Source organism: Anas acuta, chromosome Z, assembly GCF_963932015.1.
Source record: "Anas acuta chromosome Z, bAnaAcu1.1, whole genome shotgun sequence".
In the NCBI taxonomy this organism is placed as follows: Eukaryota; Metazoa; Chordata; class Aves; order Anseriformes; family Anatidae; genus Anas; species Anas acuta.
Genome location: NC_089017.1, coordinates 33,823,826 through 33,839,354, shown reverse-complemented (window position 1 = coordinate 33,839,354; position 15,529 = coordinate 33,823,826). Strand labels below are relative to the sequence as shown.

Genomic DNA, 15,529 nt, shown 5'->3' with positions numbered 1-15,529 from the left:
CTCCAAAAGTAATATGAACAGATAGCAATGCACCCATTCCTTTCAAACTATATAATTAGATAAATAATTAAACTACACTCTGAGCAGTGGTTCTCAGCTTCCTTCTATTCTGGAGTTTGTTACTTTGGCCTCAGGGATAATGAAGAATTGTGTACCTGAAAGCCTGGTTATTTTCCTCAGCCACATCAGATAGCCAAATAAAAAACACTACTTTCTCCCAAAGGTATTGCTTTGCAGTTACTTACAGTGCTTCACTGTGAAACATGGAGAGCTTTTCCAAACTAGGAAATAACATATATAACTGGTTGTTTGTATTTCTAAGTAAAAATCAAGTTAGACATAAATCAGAATTTTATTTCTACTTTGAGTGAAGGAAATACAGACTGGTTTCTATGGGTTTATTAAACCATTGTTAAAAACCTGTATAGCTTTGGAAGAGGAATTTTTGTGTTTATTAACATTCAGACTTTAAAAAGCTATTATGAAATTAAAAATCTGTATTTTACCTTCCAACTTCACTGTAACTCCCATGGAATTTCACAATAACCAAATGTTCTTGCAGCTTGAAATCAGACAGTCTATTCTGCATTTTGGCAGCTAGACTATATTTTTCCAAACTGTTAAAACTGATTTCTTTTTATAGAGACGAACTCTAAAGAATGGCACCACTACAGCTTGCTACTTTGCTTCAATTCACACAGATACGTCTCTTCTTCTGGCTGAAATTATAGGTAAGATGGTACGAGTGAGTTCTCAAGGATGTTATGCAGACTGTTAGTTGAAGGAAACAGAGCTTGGGAGTTTTAGAGTAGCTAAGGATCTGTCTTTCAATTTTGCTAATTTTACTTCTTTTTATTCATTTTCTCTGTCATACCACATCCCCCAAATCCTGCCTAGTTACCCTTTGCTTAACAATCTCTCCTCTACTGTTGTTTGCTTCCTCTGCCTCTGCTGGACTTCATTCCCAAATCAGCTGCTGTCTGAGCTTGAGCGAGGTCTGCTGGAGTTTTTCTACAGGGCAGTCCTCTGCTATTTCTAGCCTTTTGCTGTTTGAGGATTAAAGGGCTGAATGGCAAGAGGTGCAGTCAGTGCTTTAACTTCCTGATACTCTGATGTTTCAGTTTAGAATCAACATCAAAAATTTCCACACCCCCTTTGAAACCAGAACAATGGGAGTTGCATCAGGATCTTATCCCTTCTTTCTACTCACTGTTGCAAATCCCTGTCATTTCTTTTCAAGTTTTGTGCTTCTTGCAAGAATTCTCAAAGCTCAGCTCCCATAGGAGAGTGAGACAATAAGAATCAGCTTCCACCAAAAATTTCATAGTCTTTCTGATTTTTAAGGAAACCCTAGAACTTTGAAAGTGGTGTACTCAACATCTCAGATGTTAAACAATGGGCAAAAAGATTTAGGAAAACAGTTACAAGCTTAGAATTTAATGTTACATGTATTTCTGTTGTGTTACACCTAAGTTCTGAGTCACAGCATTGATAAATCTCAATAAGTAGGCCAGAAGTAGCTCTAGCTGCAAATGGGAGTCATTTTAGGACTTCTCTCATTACCTTCTCTTAAGGAAACACGGTTTGCTAACATCTTCATGCATTTTCTTTGCTCAGAGTGACCACCTACTGCAGCTACTGTACTTTGATGCGTTTCTCCCTGCTGGGGGACGTTTCTCATCCTCTGCTTCACAGTGCTCATCTTCATTCACTACCATTATGAATTCTGGTTGTGGTTAAACTACTGGTAATTCAGTCCTCAATTATAACACAAAGTTGGGTACTAATGTGGAAGAGGAGAACTCTGGAAGAGGAGGACCTGGGAGTGATGGTGGACAGTCAGCTGAATATGAGCCAGCAGTGTGCTCAGGTGGCCAAGAAGGCCAACGGCATCCTGGCTTGTATCAGAAACAGTGTGACCAGCAGGGCTAGGGAGGTGATCGTCCCCCTGTACTCGACTCTGGTGAGGCCGCACCTCGAGTACTGTGTTCAGTTTTGGGCCCCTCGCTACAAGAAGGACATCGAGGTGCTAGAGCGGGTCCAAAGAAGGGCGACGAAGCTGGTGAGGGGCCTGGAGAACAAGTCCTATGAGGAGCGGCTGAAGGAGCTGGGATTGTTCAGCCTGGAGAAGAGGAGGCTCAGAGGCGACCTTATCGCTCTCTACAGATACCTTAAAGGAGGCTGTAGAGAGGTGGGGGTTGGCCTGTTCTCCCACGTGCCTGGTGACAGGACGAGGGGGAATGGGCTAAAGTTGCGCCAGGGGAGTTTTAGGTTAGATGTTAGGAAGAGCTTCTTTACTGAAAGGGTTGTGAGGCATTGGAACAGGCTGCCCAGGGAGGTGGTGGAGTCACCATCCCTGGAAGTCTTCAAAAGACGTTTAGATGTAGAGCTTAGGGATATGGTTTAGTGGGGACTGTTAGTGTTAGGTTAGAGGTTGGACTCGATGATCTTGAGGTCTCTTCCAACCTAGAAATTCTGTGATATTCTGTGATATTCTGTAACTCTTACTTAAATGCAGTTTTTCTCTTTCCTTTTTGGCTTTAAAGATCGCAAGTATGGCCCCAACTTAAAGACAAGAAAACAACATAAATTCTGTTCATCTTAAATGAAACTGGAGGATGTGAAATTTACTATTTTCTTTTAAATTCAGGTTTTGCTAGCAGTTTTTGTAAAGAACAAGTGATTTTGAGTTTTATTTTCTTTATTTTCTTTATTTATCTCAACAGATAAATTTGGACAACGAGCATTTGTTGGCAAAGTCTGTATGGATATAAATGACACTGTACCACACTACAAAGAGACTACAGCTGATTCTGTTCAAGAGACAGAAAGGTAAGACTATTAATTTATTGGTACAACCTTTAGAAATAAGACTTTAATACTCTTGAAAGTGAGGGTGAAGCCATGATCAAGGATTTACAGGTGTAGGAACTATCCTATTTTTCTTACAGTATTATTTTCTACAGTTCTGGCAATACATGCTTACCCAGCTGCTGCACAGCATGTTCATTTTCTCTGTGGCTTTGCCTAAGGAAGTGAGAAGCTGCAGCATCACATTTTGGAGAAGACCTGTGTGTTATGGTCTGGCTTCTACCTCTTCTTTTCCCTTCACAGCTCTCTGGGTAGAGGTTACGTGACCTGACAGGGGTGGAGAGGTAGAGAATCAGTTCCTTTGCCCCCATTAACTTCTGAGCTATCTCCTTTCCCCATTTAGGATAAAGCTTTACTCCAGTGGTAGGACTTGGCTTTCATATACCCACTTCTAAATGTGCTTTGGTTCTCTTCTTCTCCAGTATAACACCAATGAAACTACTCTAACTTGCAAATGAGTGAATGAAGGATAATCAAGTGAAGATAATGTGCATGGTGGATTTGTTGTACGTTGGAGGGGAATCCAGGGCTGAAGCATGGGAGCCAGCTGTCTCAGGCTTCCCCTGTCTTCTGTGTCCACCTTCTGAAGATGCTTAGGCAGATGTAGGACTTTGCTCATGGGGTTATTTATACAAATGTGTAAATGTTTCAAATATCATGCTGAAAGAGTAAATACCTAACAGTATTGTAAACCTCTTACATCACTTGAGTGAAATTGCCATCTTATTTTTGCAAGTCATGCTAGAACAATGCTCTTAAAAGTTAGAAATAGTCATGGGTTTCAAATAGTGTTTGTATTTAGAGACATTTTTAAACATATAGTATTAGTCACCTGCACTGTACTAACATTTGCTTTTGTTCACCTAAATCCCTGGTTTTCGTAATACAGTGAATCCCATTGAATGGGCCTGAGTGTGGTAGCACTTCCAGTTCTGCCATTTTTTAAAGCTTCAAAATGATCTAAATAGCTTTCCTTCATTTCCCATCTTGTGCCTCTACTCCCTTCTCGTGCAATTATATTAATAACAAATGTTCTTCAGCTTTGGATGAGAGTGTGCCACAGGTACTCGACAGCTGTCTAGAGAAGAGATCTGTGCTTGTCAGCATAGATCAGGAGTACTCACCTCATCAGGCCTGAATCTCCTCACCGGTACAATTTCAGAGGATGAAGAAGCTCTCCCTTTAAGAGGGTGACTTTTTTATTTAAAAAAAAAAAAAAAAAAAGAGAGAGAGAGAGAAATGTGATCTGTCACACTGTCAAAAATTTATTACACTGATTTCAAATCTTTGCAGTTAACCTACAGAAATGTTTGTACTGTAGGCACAGAGACAAGATTCAGTTCAAAGTGTTTTGTTTCAATCTGCCCTTCTCATGTGAACAGGATTGAATAAAAATTTCATGAAATGAAAAGCAGAATATGTTATATGCCACTAGCAGTCATCTGGAAGTGGAACACCCATGTTCAGACCTGTTCTGAAGAAGTTGGTTGTTTGAACCTGAGCTTATTTCCTTATAGAGAAGTTATAAATCAACAAAGCACAGTTTATTTAAAGCTAGTTCTTTAGGTTTTAAAACCATGCTGATTCTCTGTAATTCACGTGAAAAAATGAAAACAGCCATCCTGAGGTTTTATATTATCTCTTGAGAATGGTATTTGCATTACAATTTCTGATCTGGTGTATATTTATTTATTATATCTGGTGAATCAGTAGGAGGAGAGGTGGACAGACAAAAACCTAATTCACCTTGCAAAGTTTAGCAACGGTGTGTTAAAAGTCCTTTGTTCATTGCAGAAATTTAGCTTACATCTCTCACTTTCAACCAGTGATATGGCACTAGCCACAGTGTTGTGAATCTAGTCTCCAGCATTTATTTTCTTTTCCACCTAAAGATATTTGACAGATTTGATCCAATGTTTATTGTGACTAAAACTATGGAGTTTTTGGACTGTAAACTATGACATAAAATTTCAGAGACCCTGATCAGAATATAATGTAAAGGCTTTTTGAAATTCTATGTATACATTATGCATACATGTGTTTAAGGTATTTCTTCTCTTCAAAGTCAGAGGGAGCTTTATTTGCTCCATATTGCTCCATGAACAGTAATGACTGTCCATATTGGCTGCTGGGAGCTTTTCAAAGAGTTCTATGAGGTAGCTTATGTAGATTTACCTTCTATGAGGTAAATCTACAGTGTGTTTTCTGTAAAGTCGATAGTTTATACACTAACATTAATATAAATATATCTAGAAAATTAAGGGTCCTTTAAGTGCATGAGGACATCTATAACTACTGTAAGCAATGTACAAATGGGATTTTAAAATCATAATATTTTTAATGCTGTGGTTTAAATTCATGGGCATATAAGAGTGTTTTTTTTTGTGTGTGTGTGTTTTTTTTTTCTTCTGAAGTTGCAACAGTAGGATGTAATTATGTTTAAAATTAATTTAATGTTTATATGTATTTGGTTTCCGGTGAGAACACAAAGTAATTACCATGTGTCTAAAGTTAATTATTGAAAATGAAAAAGATTCTGCATATTCAAGGTCAAATTCCCAACTAGCATATTTTTTTGTAACTGTCCTGGCCTGATTGTGTTGCATCTTCTTATTTCATCTGAGAATCTGGCACAACTTCCTGTAAAAAGTTGATAGATGTCTGAAATGCTTAACAGAACATTTAAGTAAATATTTTCTCTATTTTCATAATTTATAGCACAGATCACAGGTGACAAATTTATAACAGATTTTTCCCTATGCTTTTTCAGGTTTGTTAGAGAGCTAACGGAAAGGCACGTAAGTAGACTTCTCCTTTCTGTTCACTTCTGTATACAGAAGATGTTATGTGAATACATGAAATAGTTAATCTCATTGACAAATTCTACTGACTTAGTGACAAGTCAATAAATATAGATCTTTCTGTACAGCAGACAGAAATCATCAGTCTGCAAAGTGTTCTTCTAGTTGTGTTGCTGTGAAATTGACTTCTAGCAGCACAAATTCAGATTTGTGTGGTCTGAACACAGCAGAGTAATGTTCTGTGAACATTCTTTATTCACTTAAAAGTGTTCAGCTTCCTGCAGAGGAAAATTTTCTGTTAAAGGCAGATGGAAGTCAGTCCATCACTCTATGGTATATAAATAGACAAATAAAAGAAGTTTTCACCAACACAGATTGGTGTCTTTACAGCACAGTTACTAATCCATTACCATGTCAGTGTTTTGGGTCACCACATATCTTCCAGTGTATTTCTAAAGAAATTCTGTAGGTACAGGTTGACACTCCAATATTAAAAGCAGGGATATAATTTTTCTTGTCAGCCCTTTCATTTTGATAGCTTCATTTGTTAACGTTTATAGCTCAAAACATGCAAGAGTAGATGCCTAGAGTTTAATGCCTAAATCATATGTATTGGTAGAGTAAGTATACTAATCTTCAGAAGTCCTGAGCTACTTGTGTCTGGGAGATGATATAAGAAACTGCAAGACAAGATATCACACACTTTCTTCTAGTGGTTCCATGTGCACAATGAACGGTAGGTATTCCCTGTATCTGAAGGCAGAGTTGTAAAGCCATTGTCTATATGTGCAAATGTGCAAATTACATTGTGCAAAGTAAACACCTGTAGCCCTAGTCCAGGTATCCACAGCTTCCTACCGAACAGCATATCTGGTGTTACCAATAGCCTTCCTGTCTGTTGAGTATAGGGACAGTAGAGTATATGGACAGCAGAGTATAGGGACAGTTTGCTCTGCTCCATCACGAGCAGAGAAGATCAAAGATGAAAAAGGTTTTGGCTTTACATATCTCTGCATCTTTACATCACTACCTCTTTGATGCTCACAGAAGTACAAATCAAAAGAAGGTCTGGTTTATCTCTTATAATTCATACTTGACTGTGAGCAAATGTGAAGAAGCATCCAGTGCATCTGCTGAAGTCTGATAAAATCTCAGAGACTTGAGGAAGGAGTTCTAATGAAATGAACTTCACTGAGTTTCATTAAACCAGTTTTCAGAGGAACTTCTGTGATGAAGTTTCAGGATTCTCTTACTTTGAGGAAGTTTCTGATAAAAATAAGAAAATGACTGTGAGCTTTATTCACATTGGCAAGTCTGAAGAAAAGAATAAGCAATAGAGCTAAAATCTAATTGTGTAAATGATTGTCTTAATTATGGTTACTGATACATATGTGGAATCACAAACATGTCTTTCTAATATTTTCAGTATCCAAGGGTACAACCTATAGTAACCCCCCGCTTTGGCCCTTCCTGCACAGAAGATTTGCTGCGTTCACTTGGTGATTTAGCACAAGCTCATGACCTACACGTGCAGGTAAATTCTGAGAGCTCTGTTTACAACTTAAATATTTTGGATAGAAAGCATGAAGATCAAGCCATTTTCACAATTTACACAAAGCACTTAAACCACATTCTTAACTTGGAACCCATCTTTTAAATTCCTCTTAAATTATTAGAGGTACTCTACAATAGTACTATGACCTCCACAGCAAATGAGAAAGCTCATAGCTTGAAGGATGCACAATTCATCAAGCCCCAGTGCATGGTTACTAGGAAACTGACATCAAGTATTGTAAGTTAGAGCAACCCTTGGGTTGCTAAAGGTTGCTGTCCCTTGTCCAAGGTTGTTATGTCTGCCTCTCAGCCATCTGCTGTTTCTGTACAGGGCAGATTTCAGAAGAGAAGAGAATTGCTCATCTTTCTGTCTCAATTACTCATATTTCTATCTTATTTAACATTGTTAATGTTGTTGTAGAATTTCCTCTACAATAAGGTTTCTGCATTTAAAGAAGGCGTATTTTGAAGCTTATAGGTGTGTTGAACCTTTGAGATTTTTCTTTTTTTGGTTAAACAGTCCTAGTATATGTGGTTTTAAAGCTACACTACATTAGGACTGTTTATCATTACAAGGTGAGCATTTGAAAATACAGATAGTACATGCTTCAGCCTTCACACAAGAGGAACCAGGTTTGTGTCTGAGACCAGAAATTGATCAGTCTGTCTGAAGATACATGGAGCAGTTACCCTGTATGTTACCCCAGGGTCCACTCTGTGGTAGGCTTCTATCTTTCTTTTACATCATGGTCATATCTATCATTTTATTTATTTAACATTTGCTAAATACCAATTTGGTTGTTAAGTCATCATGCTACAGGGACAGACTATCCAGGTATACCTCCTCAGATCAAGTTTAAAGGAAGAAATTGAGCTATTATTTTGGATCACAGGGGATCTCTCCAATGAAAACAGAAACCCAAGGACAAGATCTAGCTATATGCTTTAGAAAGACTATTTTCTATCATTATGTGCTTGCAGCAGGTTGCTCAGAAGTTTGAAATGCTATAATGCTATTTAAAGAACTCATCGCTATTTATTTTCTCATTGCAGAGTCACATAAGTGAGACTGAAGAAGAACTCAAACTTGTGGAGAATATGTTTCCTTCCTATCAGAGTTACACTGAACTGTATGATAAAAACAAGCTGCTTACCAGCAAGGTAGCTGCATATCAACTTCACAGCATAGCTTAGATTTATTCATGTATCGAATATTCTGGTTAATTGTAGTTACCTGAAAAGTTTGTACTGTTTTGTCAAAGTCAGTGGCATCTGGGAGAGAGTAAACTGTTTCTATGTTCTTTGTTGCACAGGTGTTGGTGAAGGGACTGAAACTTTAGACAAGCTTATACTTTATGTAGACATTTTAGGGGAGATGAATAATAAAGGTATTAATACTCCCTGAGCCTGTTTTTAAGAGTCTAAACAGGGCTGGGAACAGTAGGATTGGAAGGAGGCTAGATAAAGCTGGTGATGTAGGAGCTGGTAATTCTGGGGCAGTAGCCAGTTGTCCTCATATTACAGTGTTCTTGCACACTGCTTTTTCCAGTACATTTTTTTTTTCTATGGATTTACAGCAAATGAACCAGTTTTAATTGAAGAATATTCTAGATGCAATCTAGTGCAAAACTTTAGAGAGACAATGAGAAACACACTAAGTACATACATCTTCCATTGTATCTGTTACACTCTTGGCCCCAATGCTTAATCTCTATGATATCTATGAAATACACATCATAAAGTTACTACAGTACTATGCAAGATAGGCAGTTCTTTCTTTTGTTTCTTGCAGCTAGTTCATAAGTGACAAACACAACCACCACAAGATACCCCATCTTTTTATATAAGTAAATGAAAACAAGCAGAGGGATTTCAGGCTTATTGAAGTTAATGAGAGTTCCTCCCTTCTTGATTTCAAAAGCTTCATTCAAGAATGGCATGCCTTTACCCTTGACAGTAACAGGTGCCATTTTGGCTGTTAAAAGCAGTGCAACAAAAAATTTACAGATACTGAAGAAAATGCTATTTTTTCTAAAATTGTTGGTTTTGTTTTTCTTTAGACAGTGATGGCTCATGCCTGTTATCTTTCTGACGAAGAGCTGGAACTTTTTAATCTTCGTGGATCTGCAGTAGCACATTGCCCCAGTTCTAATTTTTCGTAAGTAAATAAAATAAGTTAATGGTGTTCAACTGGAAAGAGCTTTTTTTCACATAGTATGAAGATACTATAGAATCATAAAATGTCTCAGGTTTTAAGGGACTTTAGAGATCATTTACTTCCAACCCCCTTGCCATAGGCAGGGATGCCACCCACTAGATCAGGTTGCCTACAGCTTCATCCAACCTGGTCCTGAATACCTCCAGGAATGGGGCATCCACAGCCTCTCTGGGCAACCTGTTCCAGAGCCTCACTAGTCCAGCCTACAGAAGGAAGGCTGCATATATCATATTCCGTTTCACCAGAAGTGACATACTGGATCAAGCATGGCTGTTCATGTTCCACTTCTGTGTGGTATGCTCTGGACGGACGTTATTTTTGAGTATAATCACTACGAGTATTTCTTTTTTTAAACTTAGTTTCTTATGACTGTCCTATCAATGGCAAATTCCTTCTCACCCAGAATACATATATATTATTGGGAAATGGGAAAGGCTGAAATATATTTATATTCTCAGAAATTATATACTATACAGTATCCTATTGGGGTACTAAAAATGACTGCTACGGGCATTTTGCCTATAACATAATCAGTAGCTTGTTTGCAATGGCTTACTGGAGCTTGTGAAACGATCTACCATATCCTGGGAGTACACTTTACATCATATTTGGATTTTTTTCACAAACATACTAAGAGCTTATTTTCAAAAGATAACTCTGAAACTGTTTTATTAGAAAACTAAAAGTTTCCATTAGGAAAAGTATTTTAGTGATTAAGACCCATCATCCAGATTTATGAATGTAAATGGTTCATCCCTGTTTAATAAACATGATCTATTACATGCAGTCTAAGAACCCTTGTCCTGAAACTGCCCGAAGTCCTCTTACTGAACTGCAGAAATAACTTTCCTTTGTGTATAATACAGAAGACATCTCTTTTTCCAATCCAGGTTGAGCAGTGGCATCTTAAATGTACAAAAGGTTCTCAAACACAATGTGAAGCTTGGCCTCGGCACAGGTTGGTAGCTTTCTTAGAAAAGGGTCTATTTTAGAAATTGCTGGAAGATACAAAAACATACCCTCATGTTTGTATTGGAAAGCCATCATGCCACCAATTTGTGGCTTAATATGTAGAGGTGGTCAAAAGATGTTTGAGCAGTTTTGTTCCTGTCTTAACAGTAAACTGCCTCAACAACAACTTTTCCAGATTAAGTTTCTGTTCTGCATTGTATTTTATTTACCTGACCTTGTAGAACTCATGTCAGGAATCACCCATTCAAAGACAATGCTTAGCAGTAAACCTTTTCATGTTTACTACCTCTTGCACTTTGTAACACTTTAATCAAGCTCATAATAATTTAATCCAGAAATATTCCCAAAGTTTGTTTCTAAGACTCTTATCCCTTCTAGATGTTGCTGGGGGATATTCAGCTTCTATGCTTGATGCTATCAGGAAAGCAATGATGGCATCTACCACCCTTCAAATTAATAAAGTAAATGAAAGAGGACTTACTCTTAAAGAAGTTTTTCGACTTGCAACTTTAGGAGGAAGCCAAGGTAAGAAGAAATTTCTTTATAATATATAGAGATAACTTTTGCTTTTTTTTTTTTTTTTTTTTTTGATATAATGTCTCCTTGTCTATAAAGGATGGCTGAACTTAAAGATTTTCTGATTCCAGAGTGAAGTCTAAAATTATATTTGCTTGGCACAGATTTCTTTCGCTCCCTCATAACAATACCACTCTCACTACAGAAAAGCATTTGTACTAGTATTGAGAGTTTAATAAAGGCATCCTAATGATTTTTCAGGGCTGTACATTTTATTTGAAAAGATCCTCAGACTTCTTAATCATTGGTGCTTGTAAATTTGTCACACCAATTGGAAAGACTTTGTTTTCTCAGCAACCAAAATGTAAGAAAAAGCTGTGCAATTACAGTAAAATCACGCATCCTGTTTGTCATCAGTTTCTAATTTTGTTTCTTCTTGTTGAGATCTCAATGAGGCAGCTTTTGACTGTCTTTTTAGCAAATCAAAACATTATGCAAATTTCCCCATGGTGAGAGTACAGCACAAAGTTTAAGCACGATATGTATCAGAGTTATTTATGACAAAATTGCATCTGCAGAATATAGCCATATAGTATATATGTTATTCTGTCTCACTGAAATGTTTTGCCACAATCAGTATGCACATATGGACTTATACAATTAGTAAAGTTTTAGCATAACTTGTGTCATTTCACAGAGAGCAAATCCACATATTTGCTCCCAAAAATTTGTTAGAGTTTTAGTCAAAAGAAAAGCACCCTCCTCCTCATAAAGAACTCGTCCCAAGTCTTTCAATGTAACATTTTTGTTGTTGTGAAAAAAATACCAATTAATTGGAAACTATTACACAGAATCACAGAATTTCTAGGTTGGAAGAGACCTCAAGATCATCGAGTCCAACCTCTGACCTAACACTAACAGTCCCCACTAAACCATATCCCTAAGCTCTATATTAGTGGAAGCTTGAAAGATGTAGTGAAAATGCCTTGTCCACTGTCTGGACTGTGGACAAGGACTGTAGGGTGTAATGTAGGCAAGAAATGTAATGTAGGGAAAGAAATGTAATGTAGGGAATGTAATGTAATGTAGGGAAGTAGGTAAGAAAGAAAATGGTCAGAGGACAAAAAAGAGAGTTTTTTGTTTGTTTGTTTTCCCAGAATATATACTGTACTCATCTTGGTTGAGAGTAAGTTAGTTCATATACAGAATGGAAAAATAAAATCCCGGACTTGTATATGGTTTCCCCTCCCAGCTACTCTTGAGCTTGTTTTATCTGGGTTCTTAAGCTTACAATAATATAGTAAGATTGTTTATGTATTGATTTCAACAAGTTCTATCATTTGTAAGGGTAGAAAGAATATAATTTACTCGTTCAGCCTTCCAGTACTCCAGACAAGTAGTTTGGGCAAATTTAAGAGATTTTTTTTCTTGTCATACTGTGCTGGGACCCTAAACACTTATCACCCTCTTGTGTTTATTTTAAAAACTGCATTCTGTTCACAAACCTAAAAGAATATGACAAAATTGTAGTTGAAATTGGTAGACAGCCAAAACATTTCACCATTTTGAGGAGTTTCAACATTTTTAATGTACTGTATGTATAATATGTATGTATATTATGTATTATATTATACATACATATTATAGATTATTGCTATATATATAAGTGTACACCATTCATTAGATAAGGAATTGACTGGATGGCTGCACCCAGAGTTGTGGCCAATGCCTCTATGTCCAAATGGATACTGGTGATGAGTGGTCTTCCTTGGGGGTCCATCCTGGGACCTGTGCTGTTTAATATCTTTTATCAATGACATAGACAGTGGAATCAAGCGCACCCCAGTGGAATCAAGCGCACCCTCAGCAAGTTTGCAGATGACACTGAGCTGAGTTGTGCAATTGATACAACAGAAGGAAGGGGTGTGTGGTGCTTTTACACACCTGGGCAGCTGAGCTAACCACAATCACTCTCTCACTTACCTTCCTCAAAGGGAAGGGGGGAGAAAATAGAATGAAAGGGCTCAGGGGTTGAGATAAGGACAGGGAGATTGCTCAACAGTTACTGTCATGGGCAAAAAAAGACTCAGCATAGGGAGATTAATAAAAATTTATTACCTATTACTAACAAAATAGAGCAGTGAGAAACTAAACTGAACTAAAACAAAACAAAACAAAATAATAAAAGCACCTTTCCCTCATCCACCTTCTACACCTCCTCCCACAAATCAGTGCAGGGGAATGGGGCTGTGGTCAGTCCCTGATGCTTCATCTCTGCTGTGCCCTCAGGGTCCCTCTCTGCCCCTGCTCCCTGTGGGGTCCCTCCCATGGATGCCATCCTTCCTGAGCTGAGCCTGCGGGGACTGCCCACAGGCAGCAGCTCTTCAAGCACTGCTCCCACACGGCTCCATACCACGGGGTCCATCCATCCCCCAGGAGCAAACTGCTCCAGCACGGGTCCCCCACAGGTGGGTGGCAGCTCCCCCCAGGTCCCCTGCTCCTGTGGGGGCTCTCCATGGGCCGCAGCCTCCTCCAGGCCACATCCACCTGCTCCACCGGGGGCTCCTCCACCCACGGGGGGGCTGCAGCGTGGAGATCTGCTCCATGTGGGACCCATGGGCTGCAGGGGGACAGCCTGCTCCACCAGGGGCCTCTCCCTGCACAGCTCGCAGGGGAACTGCTGCTGCCTGCCTGCAGCACCTCCTGCCCTCCTGCTGCAGTCACCTGGGGGTCTGCATGGCTGCCTTTCACCCTTCACTTTCCCAGCTTCTGTTGTTCAGCAGTTTTTTTTCCCCTTTTCTTCAATCTGCTCTCCCAGAGACACAACCAACATCGTTCCCTTGATTGGCTCTGGCCAGCAGTGGGTCCTTTTGGAGCTGGCTGGGACTATTCCTTATCTAACATGGGGCAGCTTCTGGATTCTTCTCACAGAGGCCACCCCTGCAGTCCCCTGCTACCAAAACCTTGCCATGTAAACCCAATACAGGATGCAATCCAATGGGCCCTGGACAAGCTGGAGAAGTGGGCCCACATGAACTGCATGAGGTTTAACAAGGCCAAGTGGAAGGTGCTGCACCTGGGTCAGGGCAGTCCCAGACATGTGCACAGGCTGGGAGAACTCACAGAGAGCAACCCGGCAGAGAAGGACCTGGGGGTTCTGTTGCACAAAAAACTTGACAAGAGCCAGTAGTGTCTGCTTGCAGCCCAGAAGTCCAACTGCGTCATGGGGTGCATCAGCAGAGGGGTGGGCAGCAGGTGGAGGGAGGTGATTGTGCCCCTCTGCTCTGCCCTTGTGAGGCCCCACCTGGAGTGCTGCATCCAGGTCTGGGCCCCCACCGCAAGAAGGTTGTGGGGCTGTTAGAGTGGGTCCAGAGGAGGGGCCATGAAAGTGATCAGAAGGCTGGAGTCCTGTGAAGAAATGCTGAGAGAGCTGGGGATGTTCAGCCAACAGAAGAGGAGGCACCAGGGAGACCTCATCACAGCCTCTCAGTTTATAAAGGGGGCTTTATAAAAAAAAAAAAGGAGGGCAACTTTTTACTCAGGCAGATAAATGATAGGACAAGGAGAAATAGTGTTAAACTAAACAACGGGAGATTTATATCAGATGTTAGGAGGAAATTCTTCACTGTGAGGGTGGAGAAGCATGGGAACAGGCTGACCAGAGAAGCTGTTGATGCCCCTTCCCTGGAGGTGTTCAAGGCCAGGCTGGATGGGTCTTTGAGCAACCTGGTCTGGTGGGAGGTATCTCTGTCCATGGCAGGGGAGTTGGAACTCGATGATCTTCAAGGTCCCTTCCTACCCAAGCCATTCTATGATGTTATGATATAGTATGCAGATAATTTAAAAACTTCAAGTTATCCTAAATTATTTTCAAGCAACCTCAAAGGCCTCTACTTAGGTATTCAATAAACTCTTTCACTTAAGATAAAATTATAGTTTTTCAGTGCTTGTGTACCCAAAAAACAGAGGCTGCAATGAAGCATGAAATAATAAAGCTGTATAACAGAGCATAAGACAAGTCTTACAGCTGGGTATAGGACCTGCATATCTGGCTATGACTTTTTTTCCTACCATATTGTTCTTTATTATTACTAATTACCCTTCGTTGAGCTCTCAACAAACCTTTTATTATCAAATTATATATTACTATTGTAATATGTCCATACAACCTGTCAACATTGCTTAAGTGTTTTATAAACATAAACAATTTAATCTTACACTGCCTTTGCAACATGAATATTATTATCTAACTTACAATTTCTTTGACTTCCTCTTGATGCCCCTGTTGGAATACAGTTTTTGCAACGTAAGCAATTATTATTCCACTTTAAAAAGTTGGTGGTCTACACATCAGATCTGCAATGACATAAAATCAAAAGAGTATATTCAAAGAACAAACATTAAGAGGGGTTCAAATTCTTTCATAGATTTCCTTTATGCTTAACAGATGCCCTTCAAAAATTCACCAAAATACACATGCTTTTTATGAAGAGTTGCTTAAAAACTCAGATGCTAACCTACACATTCTATTTACTTTTATGTTTTTCTTTGCAGTCTAAATATTTTTTTTTTCATGAACATCACAAATAGGTTGCTA

General features: G+C 39.1%; 1 protein-coding gene and 1 long non-coding RNA gene across 2 annotated transcripts in view; one reads left to right on the top strand and one right to left on the bottom strand.

The window, feature by feature from the left end:
* The window catches only part of GDA (guanine deaminase), a 33,428-nt gene that overhangs the window by 9,344 nt on the left and 8,555 nt on the right, over positions 1 to 15,529 (top strand). The window contains exons 4-11 of the mRNA XM_068667952.1: positions 644 to 731; positions 2,727 to 2,832; positions 5,642 to 5,669; positions 7,099 to 7,206; positions 8,280 to 8,387; positions 9,287 to 9,384; positions 10,335 to 10,402; positions 10,795 to 10,941. Of these exons, the coding sequence (XP_068524053.1) occupies positions 644 to 731; positions 2,727 to 2,832; positions 5,642 to 5,669; positions 7,099 to 7,206; positions 8,280 to 8,387; positions 9,287 to 9,384; positions 10,335 to 10,402; positions 10,795 to 10,941 (751 nt within the window). The remainder of the gene's footprint in view (positions 1 to 643; positions 732 to 2,726; positions 2,833 to 5,641; positions 5,670 to 7,098; positions 7,207 to 8,279; positions 8,388 to 9,286; positions 9,385 to 10,334; positions 10,403 to 10,794; positions 10,942 to 15,529) is intronic.
* On the bottom strand, positions 2,245 to 15,420 carry LOC137848651 (uncharacterized). Its single transcript, XR_011091460.1, has 3 exons — positions 15,188 to 15,420; positions 3,996 to 4,065; positions 2,245 to 3,138 (listed from the first exon to the last, which is right to left on the bottom strand). It is a non-coding gene; the product is annotated as an uncharacterized lncRNA (long non-coding RNA).